Below are 21,327 nucleotides of genomic sequence, written 5' to 3'. Positions count from 1 at the left end.
GCATGGGCTTGGATTCCCTTAGTTGTATTGACTAATACTTCCATGTCTGGAGCAGTGAGGCCAAAACCAGGGTTACTGGAAAGCAGTTGTACCCAGTGATCATGGCACAGTTTCTGTGCATTCAGTGTTTGCCTGTTATTAAGTCACCCTTGACCCTTCTATGAGAAGCTTTGTGGATTTGTCACCAGTGGTTTCATTTAAAACACCCTGCAACAAATAAGGGAACGTGGTGAAATGTAGCCTGTCCTTGCTCGAGTTGGCTCATCAGTACCTGGGAAACAACATGAGAATCTGAGAGTCTGGTTTAATTGGATATTTTGCGTTGGATATACATAAAGGTCAGGAAATACGTGCCTAAAGTCTTGCATATCCCTCTACACATCACATTGCATGTTTAATCCTGCAGTTCTTCTACAGGAGACTTGGATTTACAACCAGCAATAATAAAAATTAACAAGCAGAACCCTAAATAGTACAATTGTCATCATAAGGCTGCAAGAGTTGACCACAGAACATACAAATATGACCTTTTAGCGAGTTCCTGTTTACTTGCTCTCTCCCCCACTGTGCATCTTGTAATGGTCTGAGCTGTCAGAGTGTTTCTAATTTTGAGTCTCTTGTGTCATCATCCCACTGTCCTGATTTACAGCTCTCTGTTATGGGAGGCAGCCTTCATAGCAGCCTCACAGCAGCCTTCTAGTGTCTGAAGGTGGTCTGTCTACAAGGATGCTGGAGAGGGACTGTTCATCAGGGACTGCAGCGGTAGGACAAGGGGTGATGGGTTCAAACCAAAAGAGGGAAGTTCAGGTTAGGTATAAGGAAGAAGTTCTTTACTGTGAGCATGGTGAGGCACTGGAATGGGTTGCCCAAAGAAGGACTAAATGCTCCATCCCTGGCAGTGTTCAAGGCCAGGTTGAACAAAGCCTTGGGCAACATTGTCCTAGTGTGAGATGTCCCTGCCTGTGGCAGGGGTTTGGAACGGGATGATCTTAAGGTCCTTTCCAACCCAAACCATACTGTGATTCTGTGATTTTCAAGGGTGACTATGCTCCAACGAAAACCTCATCAGTGGAAGACCTGATCTGATGCATGCATGGTTTAGAATCACCATAGGTGATTTCACTGACCCTACACAAATGGTGTTCTCTTGCTTCTCCCAAACAGATTGTTGGTTTTCAACTTACCATTTTTCTGGAGAAAACCCCCACCTTGTGCTTGCTCATTTTCTTCTGTTGACTTTGCATACCTTTAAAAGTTTCTTTGAGGATGTTGACAAAAATAGCTGTTTCTCAGTCCACATAATTCCTGAAAAAGCATCTGTTTTATAAGTCTGTGAAGCTTTTTCTCTCCTAACTCCATGCTATTACCCATTACCCATTACTGCTTTTTGGTGTTATTCTGGGGGCAGCCTCACCTACTTTGAAAGACATGCTAATTCTTGTACTGGGTTCTTAATATTGTGTGTGGAATCTTATTGGGGAAGAAATGAGACACTTGTTAAGACATTACTTAGGCTGCAAACACAACTACTTAGGAGTTACAAAATGGTGGAATAAGCTTTATTTCAGTTTCCTTATGCATGACAGGCTGAGAAAGTTGGGGCTGTTCAGTGTGGAGAAGAGAAGCTGCATGGAGACCTCAGAACAGCTTCCAGTATCTGAAGGGGGTCTACAAGGATGCTGGAGAGGGGCTCTTCATCAGGAACTTAGTGATAGGACAAGAGGTGATGGGTTCAAACTGAAACAGGGGAGATTTAGGTTAGATGTAAGGAGGAAGTTCTTTACTGTGAGGGTGGTGAGGTACTGGAATGGGTTGCCCAGGGAAGTTGCAAACACTCCGTCCCTGGCAGTGTTCAAGGCCAGGGTGGGCAGAGCCTTGGGTGACATGGTTTAGTGTAAGGTGTCCCTGCCCATGGCAGGGGTTGGAACTGAATGATCTTAAGGTCCTTTGCAACACAAACCATGCTGTGATTCTACGTTTGCAATTCTCCACAATTTTTTTTATAATCCTTATGTTGAAAGTGAGGATTTCTGGTCTTCTCATTTGTCCAAACTTAGCTGTATTTTCACAGGTCTGCTAGGAAGAGCCAACTTATTAAACTGTTAAAACTCCAGAGGTATTTCTCCAAGCAGGAAGGCATTAGATCTTCCCACATATAAGAAGTGGGAAGTTGGTATTTTAGAGCATGAATAAAACATATTTTCCAAGCCATTTTGGCTCCCATTCATCTCCTTTGGAGAGATGTGCCTTCTTTCAGATATTGCAGCTACGTTTGAGGAAATGGGTAAAAACACCCTGGGTGCTACTTCAAGGCTAAAAACAACCAACCCAGCCCAGGCAATCATCGAGCAGGATAATTTCATGCTGAATGGTTAAAGTTTGGCAAAGGAAGTGTGAAGCTGACATCCAGGTCATATAATGGAGAGTGCTGGACAAGCGCATGCAGTGATACAGGTTTTCTGGTAATATGGAAGCCAGATGGATTCAAACTGGTGTGCCTGGGTGAGCCCAGTTCAGGGCTGCAGGTTGGTTGTACCTGTGGAAACTGCATGGAGTGACAGGACAAGGGGGAATGGCTTCAAACCAGCAGAGGGGAGCTTCAACTTGGATATAAGGAAGTTCTTCCCTGTGAGGGTGCTGAGGCACTGGTACAGGGTTCCCAGAGAAGCTGTGGCTGCCCCATCCCTGGCAGTGTTCAAGGCCAGGTTGGATGGTGCCTGGAGCAACCTGCTCTAGTGGAAGATGCCCCTATCCATGGCAGGGGGTTGGAACTGGGTGCGATTTAAGGTCCCTTCGAACCCACACCAATCTATTATTCCATGAAAAAACGCAGAGATTGTGGTTATTGCACATCTTAGAGGCTTGGTTCCTTTGATACTTTCTTCCAGATGTGTTTCTGTCACCTTCAAGAAGACAGACCTTTTGAAAAGCCAAGAAGTATTAGCATGCTGCTGCTGGGGGAAAGGTACTTAGAGTAATTATGCTCCAGAGAGCAGAGCTGAGAACATCTGTGGGGGAGAGACCAGAAGATTGCAGTAAAACTAACTGCTAAATAAGGAAACATCATTAGGCAGCAGGGCTAACCTTGGGTTTGCTGCTTTGTGTTTAACTCCACATCCTGGACAAAATATAAACAGGAAAGAGCAAAGAGTACCCTGATAGAGAAAAATGTCTTTTTGTGTGTCTGTGCTGTCAACAAGTAGAGGCAAGACCCAGACAGCAAAAACCCCACCTTATAACAGCGCCCAAACTGTTAGATTGAGGTTCTGAAACAAATTCATGACTATGAAGCAAGATTACAAGTGTGTTACAGAGGCTGTAAGTGACAGGCCAAGGGGTAACGGGTTCAAACTTAAACAGGGGAAGTTTAGATTGGATATAAAGAAGAAATTCTTTGCTGTTAGGGTGGTGAGGCACTGGAATGGGTTGCCCAGGGAGGTTGTGAATACTCCATCCCTGGCGGTGTTCAAGGCCAGGTTGGGCAGAGCCTTGGGTGGCATGGTTTAGTCTGAGGTGTCCCTGAATGATCTTAAGGTCCTTTTCCAACCCTAACTCTTCTATGACTCTATGACTGGGTGTAATGCTGAACACAACCAACTGCTGGCACTTGAGGTGTAGGCTGAAGTGAGTCCCTGTTAAGAAGAGTATGTTCTTCACTTTGATTGACGACCTCATGATACATCTGTCTAAGTGTCACCAAGTTTTCTGCTGAATGAGGCCTTGCTTACGTTCTCTGTGTGTGCCTTTACTGCTCGGAGCAGCTGGCTCTTGCAGGGAAGAGCAGTTGATAATCGAGGCTTGAGTGTAGCATAGGGCAAAATATGTTGGGAAGCGTGGCTTGGCAGGAGTTCAGGGTCTTCCACCAAGTTGCCGTTGCCTTCATCTCTGTTGTCTTTGCAGAATGACCCATATTTCCTCAGTCAGTGTAAATGCCAATTTAAGTAGAGCTGCCAAGACCAGGAGAATTCAAGGCATGTGCATGCAAATACCTAATAAAACTGATTTCCCGGTTCTATCTAAGTATTTATAAAATCATAATGAAGACTTATGCATTCAGAGTAATAGGAGGTGAATGTGAATGAAACCTTCAGAGGTTCACCCAGTGGTTCAGATCAGGGGAGTCTCTTTTTTTTTTGCTCTGAGTTTTAAAATGCATTTATCCCTAAAGCCTGGGAGCATGCAAACTAATAATGATTCCAGCTTGTGCAAAAGAACAAAATTCTTCCTCCCCTCTGATTAATTCCCTGATAAATACCGAACAAATAACTATGTCCTAAACTCACTTATATTTACAAGGTAAGTAGTAAGTGGAGGTACCGAGGGAAATTAAAATATGCCAATAGCAGGTGAAGGGAAACGGGCTGCAGGAGGAGGGAGTGAGCGTTCTCCAGCAAGGAGAATCGTGGACATCTTCAGTTAATACTGGTTGTGTGCTTCATCCTCCTGGAAAGGAGCAAACTGACGAGGATCTAGAGAGGAACTTCTTTACTGTGAGGGTAGTGAGGCACTGAAACGGGTTGCCCACAGAAGTGGTAAATGCTCTATCCCTGGTGGTGTTCAAGGCCAGGTTGGACAGAGCCCTTGGGTGACACAGTCTAGTGTGAGGTGTCCCTGCCCATGGCAGGGGGGTTGGAATTGGATGATCTCAAGGTCCTTTCCAACCCAAACCATTCTGTGATTCTATGACCTGGCCAGGCAAAGCTTTTCTTTCTGTGTATGCAACCTCTGATGCTTTTTTCTGATGTTCACATGAAGAGCCCAGAAGTAAAAATCTTACCTGGGATAAACCTACACTGAAATTGTTGGAGTATCAAGAGCTATAAAACAGGTGACTTGGGAATTAGTCTTCAGTGAATTAGTCTCTTACCTGTCCCATGGTATCTTCATAGATGAAGTGGTTGGAATGGTGAGAAATCAAGGATTTAGCCATAAATCAGTACAATTCCTTTAGGACTATACTATAGAAAAAGATTTTCTGTGTTAGCTCTATGTCTTTGGATATTATTTAGTGCATGTATTATTTTCATATTCAGAAACATGTCAAACTCCAGTTTAAAAGTGATTTTTGCTTTCAGTATCTAAAGAAAACCAGTCCTAATTTTTGCCCATACTTATTAGAATCTATATAGCTCAGTTCTTGTTTCTTTTTAGACTGAATAGCTCCTCTTCCTCTCAGCTGATTATACAAAGCATATATTTATACACAATAATCATAGCCCTTTTACCCTTCCTTTTGGTCTTCTATGGAAGCCAAGCTGTTTTAGTCTTCTCTAATAAAAGCATACTCCCAGTTCTGCAATTGCTTTTGAAACCCTCCCTATATCTCCTTCAATTTAAATTCACCTCTGAGTGCTGGTGACCAGAGTTTTGGATGATGTGGTGTCAATGCTGGCTCATATAATTAGTCAGAATTCAGGCAGAGAAGATCTTCAAAGCTTCCTGTGCCAAGAAGAAGATTTATCAGATCAGATACGATCTGGCTGGCAAGCTTGTGCCATCTCCTGTTCTTTTGTTGTTGTTTTACCTTCACATTATTATAGTTCTTTGATCATCTGATCTAAAGCTTTTCCTATCAGACTAATGTACCTGGAGCTGCTGGGGTCGTTTCCCCTCCTTTCCATTTACGAAAACATAGATGTTTTAGGTTTTCTTCAGTCTCCAGGGCTGGTGCGGATTAGATGTAGAGGCCAGGAGGATTTATTTAGTGAAATAACTGATCCCAAAGGATTTTCTTTGTCTTGGAAAGATATCTTGACACCATGCCTTTTAGAGCAGTTTCAGCTCGAAATACATCCCAGAAACCAGACCTTGGACCCCAAAGGCGAAAGTGTCTTTCTTTACAAAGTCCAATTTGTGAGTTTTCAACTATTGTCGTTGGTGCTTAAGATCATGTTATAGCTGGAGTCTCCGGTTGGAAGTGTGCCTGGACTGTGGATTTTCCAGTTAAGTAACACTTGCTAGGGCCTTAGCTTGAGAAATTGGCAGGAATATACATTCTGCTTCTGTACAGTTTTCAGCTGATGATACTTATTTATCCATGGAGGTCAAAGGTATGTTGAGTAGGACATGTATTGCTTGTGTTACGTAGGGCGCAGCTCCAAGATCCTAATCTCTCAGTTTTGTTAAATTTAGATAGATAAAAAGCATTTATTGTTTTAATATAAAGAAGCCAAAAGCTCTGGGTTGCTGAAATGAATTAAACGTGCTGTCTGCACAGCCCTCTCCAAAAAACAGCTAGTCAGAGAACCCATTCTGGAACAGAACTGCCAAAACCACCCTTACCTGCTGAAGTCTCTTCTAAACCCATATATTCAGAGCCATAAATAAGTGGATATCCTTTCAGATGCATCAGGCTTAAGCCTCAGGAATGCAAAAGGACTTCTACTGAAGTTCAAAAGACTTGATCTTGTTCAATCCTGGAAAAATCTGGTGATGGACAGATTCGCCCAAGGAGGAGCTGCAACATCAGGTGTAGTAGCAGAGTGGTGTGGTCAGTAGGCAGGAGTTGTACAGTGCCTCTTCCACCTGAGATGGAAGTCTGTGCTCCAGCAGTTCTCGATTTGGAGCACTCTGAGGAAAATAATACACTTGCTTGAAAAGAAAACCCATAATAATGGTCCATGTAGCCTGTGATTTCTTGTCAGCGTAAAATAATCGCACAGGAACATCAGCCCCAAAATACGATGGGGCCCTTTCTGCGAAGGCATTTAATCGTCATAATCACACATAATTATGACTTTTGATTTGAAAGGAGAAGCTTCTTAATGGAAATATTGCCTTCTTTTTAATCTGCTGCTTCAAACTTGAATTCACTGTACTTTTCCTTGCGACTCTAAAGCTAAAAATTGCCAGGTTATTACCAGGCATGTGAATAAAAATCAGTCAAGTGCCATTTTGAAGGCTGCCTACAGTATGCTTTATATTTCCCTTTGAAGCAGGTCCTCCCTCACCTCTTTTCTTTTTGAATATGGCCCCACTTCATCAGTTCTCCTTTTCCTCCTGTTGTTACCCAGTTGTGTGAGAGGGACAAGCAGCAGCGCGAGAGTGCTTTTAGCAGAACCAAACCAATTCCAAGTGATGCATTCGAACTGCTGGTGTCCGTGCAATTCCCACTGCTGGCTGCAAGAAAGCAAAGTTGTTTGGATGCGAAACTTCTAGTTTTGAGCTGTAGCATGCTTGTGTTGCTCTGAACTTGAGAGACAAGCTCCCATTAGTGCGGGAGCTCCCATTGCATCACAGTGTAGCGCAGTGGGATGCAGCTTCTGAATGAGTCTTGGGTGAGCTCCTTGAAATGCTTAAAACAAGAAAGGAGCCCTCCAGCTCAGCCACAGCTGACTGACCACAGGAGGCAGCATGCCCTAAGAGGAACTAAATGACCAAGGACCTGTTTCTAGCTCTGTCAGGGATTTCTCACTTGGTTTCGGGCACATCACTTATAACTAGACTTGTTTGTGCACAGATTTCTCTAGAGAACATGAGGTTCCTATTGCTGTGAAGGTCCCGACTCTTGTGTAACAAGCTTGTATCCAACTCCATTGCTCTTGGGCACGCTGCCTTTCCTGGAAAGGCACGTAGGTAGAGTAGTCCTCAGTAGGTAGGGTCTGATGCAAAGGCAGGAGCGTGGGAAGGAGACTGCGCGCTGATGGTGTGGGGCTGACATGGAAATACTTCTCCAGCTTTGTTACTGTTTCCCTCTGTCCTGCTAGGTGATTAATTCACATACCCGTTTCTTGTTTCATCCACTGCTTGTCTTGTGTATTTAGGTGGTCAGATTAGGATTGTTGTTTGGTTTTGTGGAGTATATACTGATAGTCTAGTAGGGGAGGTAGTGAGCTGAGATTATACCCGATCAAGCACTGGTGACTTGAACTGCAAGTGTTACTTCAGATGTGACTGTAGAGGGAGCAGACAAAAGTCTTATCTGTCATTATGGAAATTTTCTCTTTTCCAGTGCATTACTTTTATAATCTGAGGTATCTGCTGATTGTAACACACTGACTCCTTGGTGTGTCCTTCATGTGTTTGCCATGGTGAAGGAGGGTAGCCCATCTTTACTTCTGTGTGTTCTTCTGCTTCCCGACTATTTCTTTGCCCTATGACTTGTGCTGCAAAATCTCTACACCAGTTTCTAGACTGCTTAGCCACAGCATCTGTAAATCCAAGTAAATGAGATTTTCCTTAATGAAACAGCGAAGCACTGTATGCATAGATATAGAAGAATCGTTTCACTTTCATTATTAAAAGGGTACTTAGCATGAAAATTCCTTCTCATTTTTTTTCCTAATAGCCCAGTGCTTCATATAAACCACAGACAGTTTTCCTTGTAGTAGAAAATGTAGCTGTTCTTATGTCTCCAGGGATTCATTGAGAGACTGAGTGTTATTAAGATAGCAAAAACTTTTCAGTTTGTGGCTTATTCTTCTATAGGAGTGCTTGTTCTAAGGGCCTTTCAAGTAAGGATGTCATGTCACTTGGCACTTCAAGGAGAATGTGCAAGCAAAGAAACCTTGCAGGGTATTTGGAGCTCATTTCCAGAGCATTTCAGTCAAATCATAAATGCTAGCTCTTGCAGGTGCTGAGGTCCTTAGTGAGTTTGAGTTGATGACCACCCAAGAAAGCTTAGCTCAGGTTCAAACTTGCAGATAATTCATGTTGGGTCAGGGTCAGCTATGCCTCTCACCTGTTTTTTTTTCATCTTGGTGGACAGGGTGATGGGGTTTTTGAGGCCTTTGGGTTTTGTAATAGATGTTTAGAAGGCAGAGAATTCAGGAGCCACTTTAACCAAGTTTAAACACGCACACAAATTTAATAACCCATTGGGAAGCTGTCGTGGTTTAAACCCAGTCAGGTAACTTGTTCACTCACTCCCAGTGAGTGGTGCCGAGCTGACAACAATCAAGGTCCGTGTTCATCTCCCCCCCCTCCCTGCACCGGGGCTCTCCCCTTCCCCGCTCCCGGAGGAACGGGGAGGAGGATCGAGAGAGTGCAACTCCTACGGGTTGAGACAAGAACAGTCCAGCAACAAATCACCACCGCTACTATCAGCTAAAAACAATGATAAGGGAAAATAACAAGGGAAGAGAATACGATACCACCGGCCAAGAAAACGAGTTCCACCCGGAAGCTCCTGTCCTTCCGGGTAACTCCCAGTTACCCCCCACCCCGGGCATGACGTGCTGTGGTATGGAATACCTCCCTGGCTAGCCCGGGTCAGGCGCCCCGTCTCTGCTTCCTCCCGGCTTCCCCTCCTCCCTGGCAGAGCATGAGCCTCACAGAGTCCTTGGTCAGGGTAAACATCACTTAGCAACAACCGACAACATCGGCTTCACCAACGCTGTTCTCAAAACTAGAAGTCAAAACACAGCACTGCACCAGTTAACATAAAGGAAAAAACATGACTGCTACTGCTGAACCCAGGACAGAAGCTAATAACTAATCTAGAAATACGCAGTATAATCTGAGCCAGGTTGGATAGTACCTTGAGCAACCTGGTCTAGTGGAAGGCATCCCTGCCCATGGCAAGGGGCTGAAACTGGATGATCTTAAGGTCCTTTCCAACCCAAACCATTCTATGATTCTATGATTTGTTCTGTTATTTGAATGCCTTGCAATGCTTCTTCATACATAAGTGAAGAGAGCATCACCTGCAAGAAGCTAGAAGAGCTCTGGCAGCTTCAGGCAGGTTGTTGAGTTTAGCATTAAGGTAATAATTTTCAAAGCCTTGTTGTGTTCAGTGGAAATGTATTAAAATATTTGCATTGTAAAGAACAGCTGTGTGCAGGAATAGACTTTGCTTTTGTCGGGAAGAGAGTCTTACTGTTGACTTCAGGGTGTACGTGCTGCAGTGCTGCTAGCTTATTGACACAGCCCATGATTTTGATGCCTGATAATTGAATTGTGTGCTGCCAGGAGGAAGCATGGAGGCAGTTTCTTCAGGGACTGGCTTGCTACCTGGGATGCAGCTTATGAGTTGGATAATGGGACTTTTCAGGGAAATGCAGCACTACCTTAGCTCAGCTCCAATTACTGTCAGCGACTGCTTTGCTGTTCCTTCTTGTAGTGGTTGATGCAGGTTTCTCTTAAGTCAACCTCACCAGCCCGCCACGATTTTCCTTTGGGATAAGGAGACAAATCACTGTGATTTATTCAATTTATTCATAATGTTAAGGTGGAAAAATAGATGTATTTTTAACAGGGGATTGTGTATGACATCCCCTAGCTCTGAAAGCAGCCTTCCTAAATTAGCGTTAAATGTTCACTCTCACTGTGGAGAGTCTCAGGCCTGGAGTTAATCTGAGTGAGGCTGATGGATCAGTACACTGCCAAAATCTCTGGAACCAGAATGAGATGTATTCTATAGCTGGCTGTAGATTGCTGACTTTGAATACATAGTTTCTCAGAATCTGTAGGGCCAGACACTACTTTAGCATCTTCTGTAATTGCTCCTGATCGAAGCCTCATCCAGTTCCAACCCCATCCCATGGGCAGGGGCACCTTCCACTAGAGCAGCTTGCTCCAAGCCCCTTCCAGCCAGGGATGGAGTATCTTAATACCGATCTTAATGCTTTCTTTCTAATGTGTTGTAAGGAAATTAGTTACTCATGGGTTTGTTTTAAATATTTTTTCTAAATGCAGAATGAAAATAAGAGTAACCCATATAACTACATATAGTTTTTGCTTCAAGAAATATCCAATGCTTTTGGGTTCTGAAGAGAATAAAATGGCGTCTTTCTGTGTTAAAAAAAAACGTTTCCTTACGATTACCTATTCCCAGTAGATGTTGCTTCAGTCTCTGTTTGAAGTTTGTTTCAGTAAAATGGCCTTTTCCCTTGGAAAACTTTCTCCAGATGTTGCCTTCCAGTAGCACTAAATGGTGCTTGTTTACAAAACTGGCTTGCTTTGTCAAAGTTTATTTTGCTGGCACTATTGCAGACCTTGAAGGCAGAGTGGCCTTACTTCTGTAAGATGGACTGGTCATACTTAGATAAGCTTTCAGGCACACAGTTTCTTTCTTCAGCTTCGAAACTAGAAGCCACGCATTTCAAAGCTAAGTGGAAAAAGAGTTTTCAGGGTTTAATTAGTTGTGCATCGGTTCAACCATATCCCTAAAGGGCAGTGGCTACAGCAGCATGACCATGAGAACTGGGCTCCACATGCAGCATGCAGCAACAGTTCATAGAACGGGGATGGAAAACATCTGATCAGAAGGGACGTGGAAATGGAAGTTGAGCAAATGTAGGTCAGAGCAATACCCAACTACTCGGCCACAGTGAGTAGTACTCAGAGGAGAGTGGAATTAGTTTTGTTAGGGATATAAGTAAAGTAATTGCATCTGTGGACCGACCAACTGGTGCACGTGTTATAATGCTATTTGCTGTCTATGTCTCCTTGACATAGTTTCTGTGAAGTTCTGTAGGACACTTGGGCCTGCTTTCAGCCCTCTGTGTAGCCCATGGCCATTTGGCATTGGCTCTCCGGTGGGATCGATAAGGAATCTGCTTTGTAGCTGGGGTTATGTCACGAGTGAGTTCCCAAGACACTGTGATTCACTTGGCATCGTTTTGGGCAGTTTAGAATAGGAGCAAGCCAGATCCTCAGCTGGTATAAATTGCTGTTACTATATTAGTTTCAGAGGGGCCTAATTGTAAGCGCTCAAGTAGTCACCGAGGGTTGCGCAATCTATTGCTTTTATGGGTGTGTGCTCACCCATAAAAGTGAGATTGCACAACCTATCCCTCTGTGAATGCCTCTCTTAGCTGCTAATTGAAAACAAACGTGGTAGGATTAATAGTTCCCTTCTCCAGATTTTTGGTGTTATAAATTACTGTATGCATCTACCACTTGTATTAAGAGATGATACTCTATTGCAAGCTCAGTAAGTCCCAATAGCAATGACTGGGGGGTCTTCAAACAGAGAAAAGTTGGACTTGCAGAAGGTTGTTTATTATTATTATTATTATTATTTATTATTGTTATTTCTTTTTCCAGTTGCTATGGCTTTGGTGCCTGGTGCAGCACAGAGTGCAGCTTCCAAGCCTGCATGGAGGAAGTTACTATCAAAACTTCAGACTTAAGCAGAGGAGGGGAGGGCCTGGGCTGTTTTGCTGCACAGGAAATGGGGCATTTTTCTGTCCAGTACTTAAGTGTATTTTTCCTTTACAAAAGCCTGCCCACATTTGGCAATAGGGAAATAGGAAATTTGTCTTTTCCCCCATTTGGGAGGAAGTTTCTCTCTGTCCTCTTAATTAGTTGTTTGAAAGATGAAAGGAAGTGCCCTGGGGTCCGGGAATTCCAGGGGGTTTGGTATTTCTGAACCAAAGAACTTCTAAGAAATGGCACATTATGAATTCTAATTTATCGGGGCCCCACTGAATCCTGCCTACAGAGGCACTTACATGGATCCATATCCTGTGCTTAATGAAGAGCAGAGGCTACAGCAGCTATCAGGCTATTGCTTCTGCAGACCTGGACACACATATCAGATGTACTTCCGGCAGCTGGACTGTTCCTTTCTGCTACCTGATGGTGGATGAGACTTTGGGCTTTATTTTCCTGTGGCTTCCGTAATTATTGCCTAAGGGAGAGTCCCCCCACATTAAATAGTCTTGACAAACAGAGATATAAAGGATTATAGGGTTAGGAATATAAAGCCTGCTTTCTGCATAAGAGAGATACCTGCAGCAAGGCTGTAAGATGAGTGTTCAGAGGGTCAACCTTTCCTATAGTTGTACCAGCTGGTTTTGTTAAAGTAGCCCCACAAAGCTCTGTTCTTCCCCTGTTCTCCTGAGACTGTCCTTGCTCGGTCTTGGGTCCTCAGGCTGTCACATTTTCTGCAAGCGGCTTGGTGGCATGCACGTGGCTTGAAAGCAATAGTCATAACAGCAAAACAACCCTGTACCTCCTTGTCTTCATCCATCCAGGAGGATGCAGACCTAAGCAGCATTGTTCGTGTTCCTTCTACTGTCCTTGGGGGTGCTGGTCATTGCCTTTTCCTTCTCTGTGTCTCTATTTAATGTGTGTTAATCCATTTAAAAGGGCCTTTTAATGTGTGTGTTAAGGGAGGTCTAGTTGTACTTCTGTAAGTGAATAAATGATTAATTCTGTTTGTTCTTTGGTTTTGAAAGCTAAAATGCCAGACCAGTCTAATAAAAATCCTTCTGAAATTCCCTCTGTGTGTGGCTCAGCATCTTCAAGACCCATTTTTCTTGAGCATTTTTGATTTCTCTCATGTGTTTGCTGTTAAAGCCTATATTTTTAGTGCTTGTCAGCCCTTTCAGTCAGCAGAATCTTATTTTTACAACATGCTCTGTATGTGCCTGTAGCTCCTGTAGAGCATTTCACAGGGGGCCAGAGACTGCTTCGGGGTGAGAGCATTATTTATTGAGGTAAATCTGACCTCTGGCCTCTCACCCCAAAGGCCATGTTCTTGTCTGTTAGCAGCAAACCTGGGCACATACCGAGTGCTCCTTTCACTCTGATTATATATATATATTTTTTTCCCCTGTGCTGAGCAGCAAGATTTCCTTCCACTGCTGGTATATCCCAGGTGGTTACATGATGTGATTGGCATTGTCATGTTTCACAGGAGCAACTTGAGAGAGTAATAGCGACCTTCCCTTCCCCACCGTTTCTTTAGTAGGAAAGGGAAGGGAAACAAAGTCTGGTTTCAGGGACAAATAATTTGTAGCAGCTGCACAAGGAGTAGCAGTATCATGCTGCATTTTGAGATGCAAATGTGGCATGGACTAGATGTTAGAAGTAAAATGCGTAGAGATGTGTTTTCACTACTCCAACATCACTGGGACTCAAGAGAGAGGAAACATGAATGTGGGAAAGTTACCATAAACCCTAGGGACAGATGTGTGCTGGTAAAAATCAGCATTGCCTTTTCATCACTGCAGTCATTACTGTGTGCAGTTCTGGTGTCCTCAACATAAAGACATGGAAGTGTTGGAACAAGTCCAGAGGAGGCCACGAGGATGAACAGGGGCTGGAGCACCTCCAGTAAGATAGGCTGAGGAAGTTGGGGCTGTTCAGCCTGGAGAAGAGAAGGCTGCGTGGAGACCTCATAGCAGCCTTCCAGTGTCTGAAGGGGTCCTACAAGAGTGCTGGAGCAGGACTCTTCATTAGGGACTGTAGTGATAGGACAAGGGGTAATGGGTTCAAACTGAAACAGGGGAAGTTCAGGTTAGATATAAGGAAGAAATTCTTTACTGTAAGGGTGGTGAGGCACTGCCCAAGCAGGCTACCCAAAGAAGTGGTAAATGCTCCATCCCTGGCGGTGTTCAAGGGCAGGCTGGACAGAGCCTTGAGTGATGTGGTCTAGTGTGAGGTGTCCCTGCCCATGGCAGGGGGGTTGGAACTGGATGATCTTAGGATCAGCTGTCCATGTGAGGGTCTGCAGCACTGTTGGAAAGATCCATTTGCCTCCTGTACTGGTGTAGGTTGGGTTATTTCCTGGGGAGGTTTACAAAATACCACCTTTTGTGACGCTGCCTGTACTTCTTATCCCTGTAAGTTTTGATACCCTTGTCCTCTTTTAGACAGTATGAACAAACAATAATGATCTCAAAAGAGCAGGTTTCCCTTTTCAGGTTAGATAAAGAGGGGAAAAATGCTCATGCAAGTTCAGCAGGCACTAGAGCAGGCTAGAATTGGAATTGGTAATGTGATGAATGTATAGTGATGTGAAAATCTGGTGGTAGAGCTTATGTCTTAGTAGACAGCAAATGTCTACGAGAGCTGTGCAGGAGTGGGTCCATTAAAATGGAAACAAAATAAGGATGCAATGGCAAAATAATGTCCATGAGAAAAAAAGAACCCTTTTCTCCTTTGAATTAGAGTAGTGTCTTAGTCCAACACAGATTTCAGATTCTCTGCACATCATTTGCAATTACTACTGGAAGGCTGAAATGCACTCAACTGGTGTAGCTATAATTGCAGCATGGTCCCACTCCTGCTGAGTACTTCTAGACTATATTTAGTATGTAATTGAGTCGTGCTAACGTGGGCTATTAGTTCAAATGCTGGTGTAAATGAAGCGGACAGTATTGAGATGTGCTTTAAGATTGTCAAGCAATGCTAAATCAGATCAGATGTTTTCACTGTGTCTCGCGGTTCAGTTGGTGTTGCTCCTGGCAAAGCACTCATAATGCTGTGTGGGTGCTTGCAAGGGATCCGGCAGCTGGGAATCCCATGGCTCAGATCTCCTGCATCCTTCCTACTTCCAAATGCTCCCATGAAGGTTAAGGAATTCAAGGAAGACCTAACATGGCAAGGTCCAAAAATGCCATGGCGCAGGATGAGATTAGGGGAAATGATGTTAGCTGAAGGCTGTGCTGTGTGTTTGGAGAGATAAATGTTCCATGGTGATTCCAGAGGGTTGGATACACCCCCTGGGCTGACACTGGCTCATGCATCCCGAGCACTGTGAGCTCAGCTCAGCCCTTGTCCTGCCAGATACCAGCAGGGAGGGTAAAGACCCAAGAGGTTATCAGGGGAAGGAGATCAGTTGTGTTACACACGTGGAGGCGAGGACAGGAATTTGCCTAACAGAAGCTGCCATCATGTGCCAGTTTTGTTGCAAGGATGGAACAACTCGAGTAGCGCTTGGACTAGGAAATGCGTGTCAAAAGGACATGGTTCTGACTGAGAGGTAGTCACTAAAACTGTTGGAACCCGTTGTGATTGTAGATATAGCACTTCTTGGCTTTTATGTGCACTTTTCACAATGTTCCAGTGATGATAAAATAGCTTTTCTAATGCAGAGGCAGGGTTTTCTGTTGGAAACGTTGCCTTTTTCACACTGTGACTAGCATCAAAATGCTAAAATTGTATTAAAAAGGGAAAGAACCCAACAACACTGGTATTTGGTGATCCAGTAAGTAAGCATGGCTTCTGTATATTCTATATATCATAACAGACCTGCACATTTTTAAGGAAGCCAATTTGTCTAAGGTCTTAGTATTGCTATTGCAATAGCTGAAGTGCAATAGGGCACTCCTCGAAACTCTTCTTAGTTTGGACAGGCATCATGACAAACAGGCAAAGCCCTGGCAGATGTGGGCACTGTTAGCACAATGAGGCTTTCTGACTGGCGTAATCATCATCTGTGTTGCAATCTTTCCTTCTAGGAGACCGAGCTGCTTGATATCAGCCTTGTCAAAGATGCCAGATGTGGAAAACACGCCAGAGCTCCCAAGGTAGGAATTCTTGCTGTGTGTTATGTGTTACGTTGATGACCTAGATAAAATAGAATGGGAGTTCTATGCAAAAAGTTCCCTTAGCTAAGAAGTATTGTCTTTTCTCCATTTAATAGTGGTTTCTGATGAGAAGTGTTGGGATTGATGTGCTGTTGTCGTTTGATTCTGTGTGTAAAATGCTGCTGGTGGTGAGCGAACAAAACTCCTAGCTTGTCAAGGTAAACTTCTTACACAAGTTCTTGGCTCCCCTGATGGCAAGGAGCTGTCAGTTGAGGTCCATGTTGTGTTTTGGGCTGCTGATTTCCCTCTTTCAGTGCCTCTTGAGGCCACAAAGAGGTTTCTTTGGTTTGTTTTCTTTTAAACTGTCTATCAGAGAGGTCAGAATACAGCTCCCTTCGGTCTGTTCTGCTGTACTGCATGCTCCTGCACCGTCTCTAAAGACAGGGGTTATAGATACATGTTCTCTGGTGGTTTTGTTTGGACATACTCTACATATCAGAGAAGATACCAAAGCACTCAGCTCTGGAAGCGAGATAGCCTCGGGGAATTACAGGAGTGATAGGAGATCGGGTATCTCCTCATGGGTCTGAAATGGTTAGCTGCAGTTGACCTGATGGGATCAAAACCCAAAGTAATGCTTCTCCTACCCTCATCCTGCATGAGGAAAATGCTGGGTCTTAATGGCCATGGCTTCCCACTGGGATCTCCTCTTACCTGCACCCAGCCCTGGGTCGGAGCCTGACCCCATGGGCTCCTCATCCCTTCAAGTGCAGGCATCAGGAATGAAAAAGGTTGTTTCTCTGTGCCAGAGTGTGATTGTAGTTATCTCTGAACGGACTATTCGCATTCAGTTTTCAAAGCTTTCCATGTAGTGCTGGCAGCATTTTAAAGGCTGAATTATAATTGAAATGCAACAGAAGTACTTCATGACATCCACGTTAATACCAAGTGAGTTCACCATGATTAATGGTTCAGTGATGAATAGCAATAAAGTATTAACAATGTGTAGAACATTACTTTAAAATGCTCCCCGCTTTACAGAGGACATTCATGTTCTTTGAACAAAACGTTTCTAGCTAAAATTTATGCATAGGTATTGCCTGGGTGACTTTTATTTATTAGGGTACATAAAGGCTGTTTTTGTTAACAACATGTTATGGATTTGACAGCAGTGGCATTAAATGAAGGGTATGAGAAAATCCTGCCTTTTAGGGTGGTGAAATGCACCACCTGTGTGAATGAGTTGCTTTTTGTCATCGATCTGTGTGTGGGCAGAATGAAAACAGCACCTGGGTTGGCTGCTGATGGGATCTTGCAAACAGTGTGAAACAAAACGCTCCTTTCTGGGCCAGTCCTGTTGGCTTTGCTTTGATCTGCGTTGTGGGGCTGAGCGGAGCAGTGTTGACTGCAGGTGAACAAGCCTTACAGCATCCCTGGTTGTGTCACATCCACAGAAGATCTAAGGCTCATACAGCAGCAGGAAAGCTTGGCTCTAAATCAAGCAGTAGCAGCTTGTGATTGCATGTGAAAACCCTGGTACGCTGGCTTAAGAGAGCAGCACCATGCATGCATGGTACTTGCCAAAGTTCCCAGCTTTTCAGAGGCTCTTGCACAGTTCTTCGAGGTGGGAGCAACCTTTGCTCTCAGATGAGCATAAATAATGCACAGTGGTTAGGGGAAAGCAAGCTTCCCTTATGTAGGTGCAGAGATGGCTTGTTGCATGGTAAAAGCATGATGCACATGGTGATTATATTGTGCAGAATGGATCTGGTGTGGTTTACTGGTACCTGCAGAGCTTCTTACCCCCTGTGTAATACAGCCTACAGTATGAGCTGCAGAAATGGAATGGAGTTTAGCTGCCTCAGCAATAAATGCATCTTGCTGCCATAGTACCACTTAACACAGGTTTATCAGCCATCCCAGAAGTTAATCTCTCGTAATCTGGTGGGATTAGCATTAATTTGGGAATTTCCTTCTTGTAGTAGCCTTGCCAGACAGAAAGAACAAAATGCTGTTGCGCATTGATGCATCTTTGAGCGTAAAACAAGAGATTGAAGTGATTTTCTATCCATTCCCCTGTTAGCCCTCCCCAAGCCCATAGTCTTGGCCAATTTTTATACTGTATTAAGGGACTTCTGCCAGTTTCTGCATATTTTACAATCTATTTTCAGAATTCTAAGAGTGGGTTGTCATTAAAAACTTCAGAAGTTAATGGGAATCTTTAAATTTCAAGTCTGCTGCTGCCTTTTGATAGAAGTGTCACTTTAATCAGTCCTGAATTTTCTATTAAATAAAAGAAATGTGATTTTTATTTTTATAGCAAACTCAATTCCAGTGTCATTAGCAACACTCACAGTAAGCTACCAGAACCTATTCAGTGTGCTGCTACAGAAGACCATCAGCAGGTAGTGATTTTAGGGGCCAGTAAGCAATCAGTTCCCAAACCCCTCTTTCTTCCCCATCACCATCTGGAGCACACACTTCTTCCCCATATGCTGCCATATCCACCAGCAGGGACATTTCTTTGGAAGCTTAATTAATCTGCCAAGCTCTTGGTCTTTTTGATGGCTAGAAACAGAGTCTGTTCTCGTGCTGCATTCAGTGTACCTTCTGCACAGCCATCAGTAGTCTCAGTTCCTGAAACAGACAAACACAGTTTCTCTTTTCAGCATTACCGGTTGACATTCAATTTTTACAAGATTATTCCATAAATGCAGACATACCTGTTTTGTGATTGTTCTTGTGTGTTTGATGCATCTTTTAGTCATCACAAGAAGGGGGAAAAATAAAGCTTTTTAATGCTGGAGAAGTTGTCACCGATAAACAGCCAAATGCTCTGGTTTTATTTAGAAGGCATCGTACTCTTTTTGTGTTACTCCATTCCACCTTGTCCATAAATTTGTTGAAAATATGTAAAAATTTACTCCAGTAATTAAGTCCAAGCTATTGACTGTTTTCTGTAATGCTTTTGCTAAGTGGGCATAGTCTGTCCTCAGGAGAAAGGTAGTATTAGGCATGCTCATGTAAAAGGGGATACCTAAATGCACTTACACTGCTGTACGCCTCTCATAGAATCATAGAATCATAGAATAGTTAGAGTTGGAAAGGACCTTAAGATCATCTAGTTCCAAACCCCCTGCCATGGGCAGGGCCGTAAGCTCAGAGCTTTTCCTTTCTGGGTTTCTCACCCAGGAGGTCTGTTCCTTTCTCCAGTCTTTGTTATGTTTAGCCTCGAAAGTTCCCTTGAAGGCACAGAAGTGCAGCTCTCATCCTCCAGTTGTCCTTTAAGATAGCAAAAGGAATGAGCTGAGATCTCCTCAAAGTTAGTATTCAGCACCAGGTTGAAGCTGTGCAGATGGTCAGCTCTGCTTGCCACTTGCAAAACCACTTCTCCAGCTTCTGGTTTGAGATGATTGTTGAGAGCCTCTTGAAACCTCTTTCCTGTTCTTCCCATTCCCTGCAGAATGAAGAGCAGAGCACCAGAGCTATTCCTGGCCACAACAGCAGTGCATGGGGGTAGCTCAGAAGGGTGCCTGCAAAGAGACTTTCCTGAGCAGTTCTCAGTAGACCTGGCTGAAACTGTGTAGAGTAGCCCAGCACTAGAGTACCATCCTAGAGCCAAGGTCATAGTCTAATCATCTAATGGTAATTATTATCTGTATTCTCACACTTCAGGGTACTGAAATGAGCTTATGGCTGCCCCTGAGAAGTGGGGTTACCATGTGAGTGGTGTGAAGCTTAAAGCCTTACCTCAGCTCCCCTGGGTGTTTTTCTGTGTTTATCCTTCTAGGAAACTCAAAACTTGCTTTCATCCATGGGAATGGCCACCAATTATTCCAAATGGTGCTTAAGGCTGGGAAGAAGAGACAAATTCAGGAGGTGCGTGCAAGTCTCTGTCCTACTTTAGGCACCCAAAGGGAGTTTTGTAGATTCAGGGGGTTAGGGAGACTCTGAGTCTTGAGCAGAGAGTCAGAATGGTTTTAGAGCAGAGCAAGTAGGGCAAAGATTAAAGGTTAAATCAGTCAGGGTGTTTAGGGATCTGAAAATAAGCCTGTATGCCTCTCATAGATCTTAGATTTCTAGTGAGGTAAAAGGGAGATCTTTATTGGGTACTACAACACTTGATGCTTGGGGGATGAGCATCCCCCACCCCAAATCAGTAAGCAGGATACTCAGACGTCCCCTGTTTTACAGAGAAGCTTCAGCATCACCTTCTTTTTCCACATTGTCAGGAATGAATCTTTAGCTCTTCAGCTGCTATTTCCAGAAATGATAACAGAATTTTCCATCTCAATGCAATACACAGGCAAAGGCTTATTCTTTGGAATAAGGGCAAATCTCAGGCAGCACAGAGCGCTGCAGCAGCTCTCTAAATGAGAAGAAAAATGAAAGTAGTGTTCTGAAGAGAGTAAGAAAAGACTTATTAATTGTGTATGTTAGGAAAAAGTGCCTGAATTCAAAATACAATGAAATTCATACAGAAGTGAGGGAATTATAAGATGATTATCAGCATTTTGCCTTTTTAGTAAGCATTAGAATCATTTAGGAAGGGAGCAAGAGAAGTTTTGGGAACAGGAGATTAATATGCAGTTCATTTTTCTCCCTTCAGCAGACGTGACTGCCCATGAATTCAGTGGAGCCCATTGAAAGCGTGCTGTGCCTTTCCTTACAGCATACAGGTACTCAGAGCTGCTGCCGGTGTCAGCACGGGTGCAGCCTTGGATGCTCAGAGCTCACCTTGTTTGTATTTTGGGATGCTGAAGGGATGTGAAAATCATTAGTTGTGATGGAGCAATTATTCGTTTCCTTTTACTCACACATTACCTGGTAGCACTCTCACAAGCTTTGTTTATGGGCAGACTAAGGAAGAGACGTCCCTTCCCTTGTAAAGTGTAGCGAAGAGGTCTGCAAAATAGAATAACACAATGAGCAATGGAGAGAAACACACAGTGATGTACACTGAGACATAGAAATAGCTCTGAATGTTCACCCACCTTCTGTGAAGCGTGGAAGTGCCACTCAAGAGTGTGTTCTTTAAAGGGAGACTTCGCTAAGAATGTCACACAGCAGTAAACCCTAGTGAAAGGTTTGGTGGTGCAAATTGGGCAGCTTCACAGGACGAGGG

At 43.8% G+C, this 21,327-nt stretch overlaps 1 protein-coding gene across 3 annotated transcripts in view; it reads left to right on the top strand.

Annotated features, from left to right (window-relative positions):
• The window catches only part of PLCB1 (phospholipase C beta 1), a 400,307-nt gene that overhangs the window by 94,231 nt on the left and 284,749 nt on the right, over positions 1 to 21,327 (top strand). For all 3 annotated transcript variants that reach the window (XM_057423415.1, XM_057423417.1, XM_057423416.1), the window contains exon 3: positions 16,134 to 16,202. In XM_057423415.1, coding sequence (XP_057279398.1) covers positions 16,134 to 16,202 — 69 coding nt within the window. The remainder of the gene's footprint in view (positions 1 to 16,133; positions 16,203 to 21,327) is intronic.

The sequence above is a fragment of the Pezoporus wallicus genome, unplaced genomic scaffold (assembly GCF_028554395.1).
Source record: "Pezoporus wallicus isolate ANWC-B61680 ecotype Strahan unplaced genomic scaffold, APGP_CSIRO_Pwel_v1 contig_4191, whole genome shotgun sequence".
NCBI lineage: Eukaryota > Metazoa > Chordata > Aves > Psittaciformes > Psittacidae > Pezoporus > Pezoporus wallicus.
The sequence above is the reverse complement of the archived record's forward strand: the minus strand, read 5'-3'. Positions and strand labels throughout refer to the sequence as shown.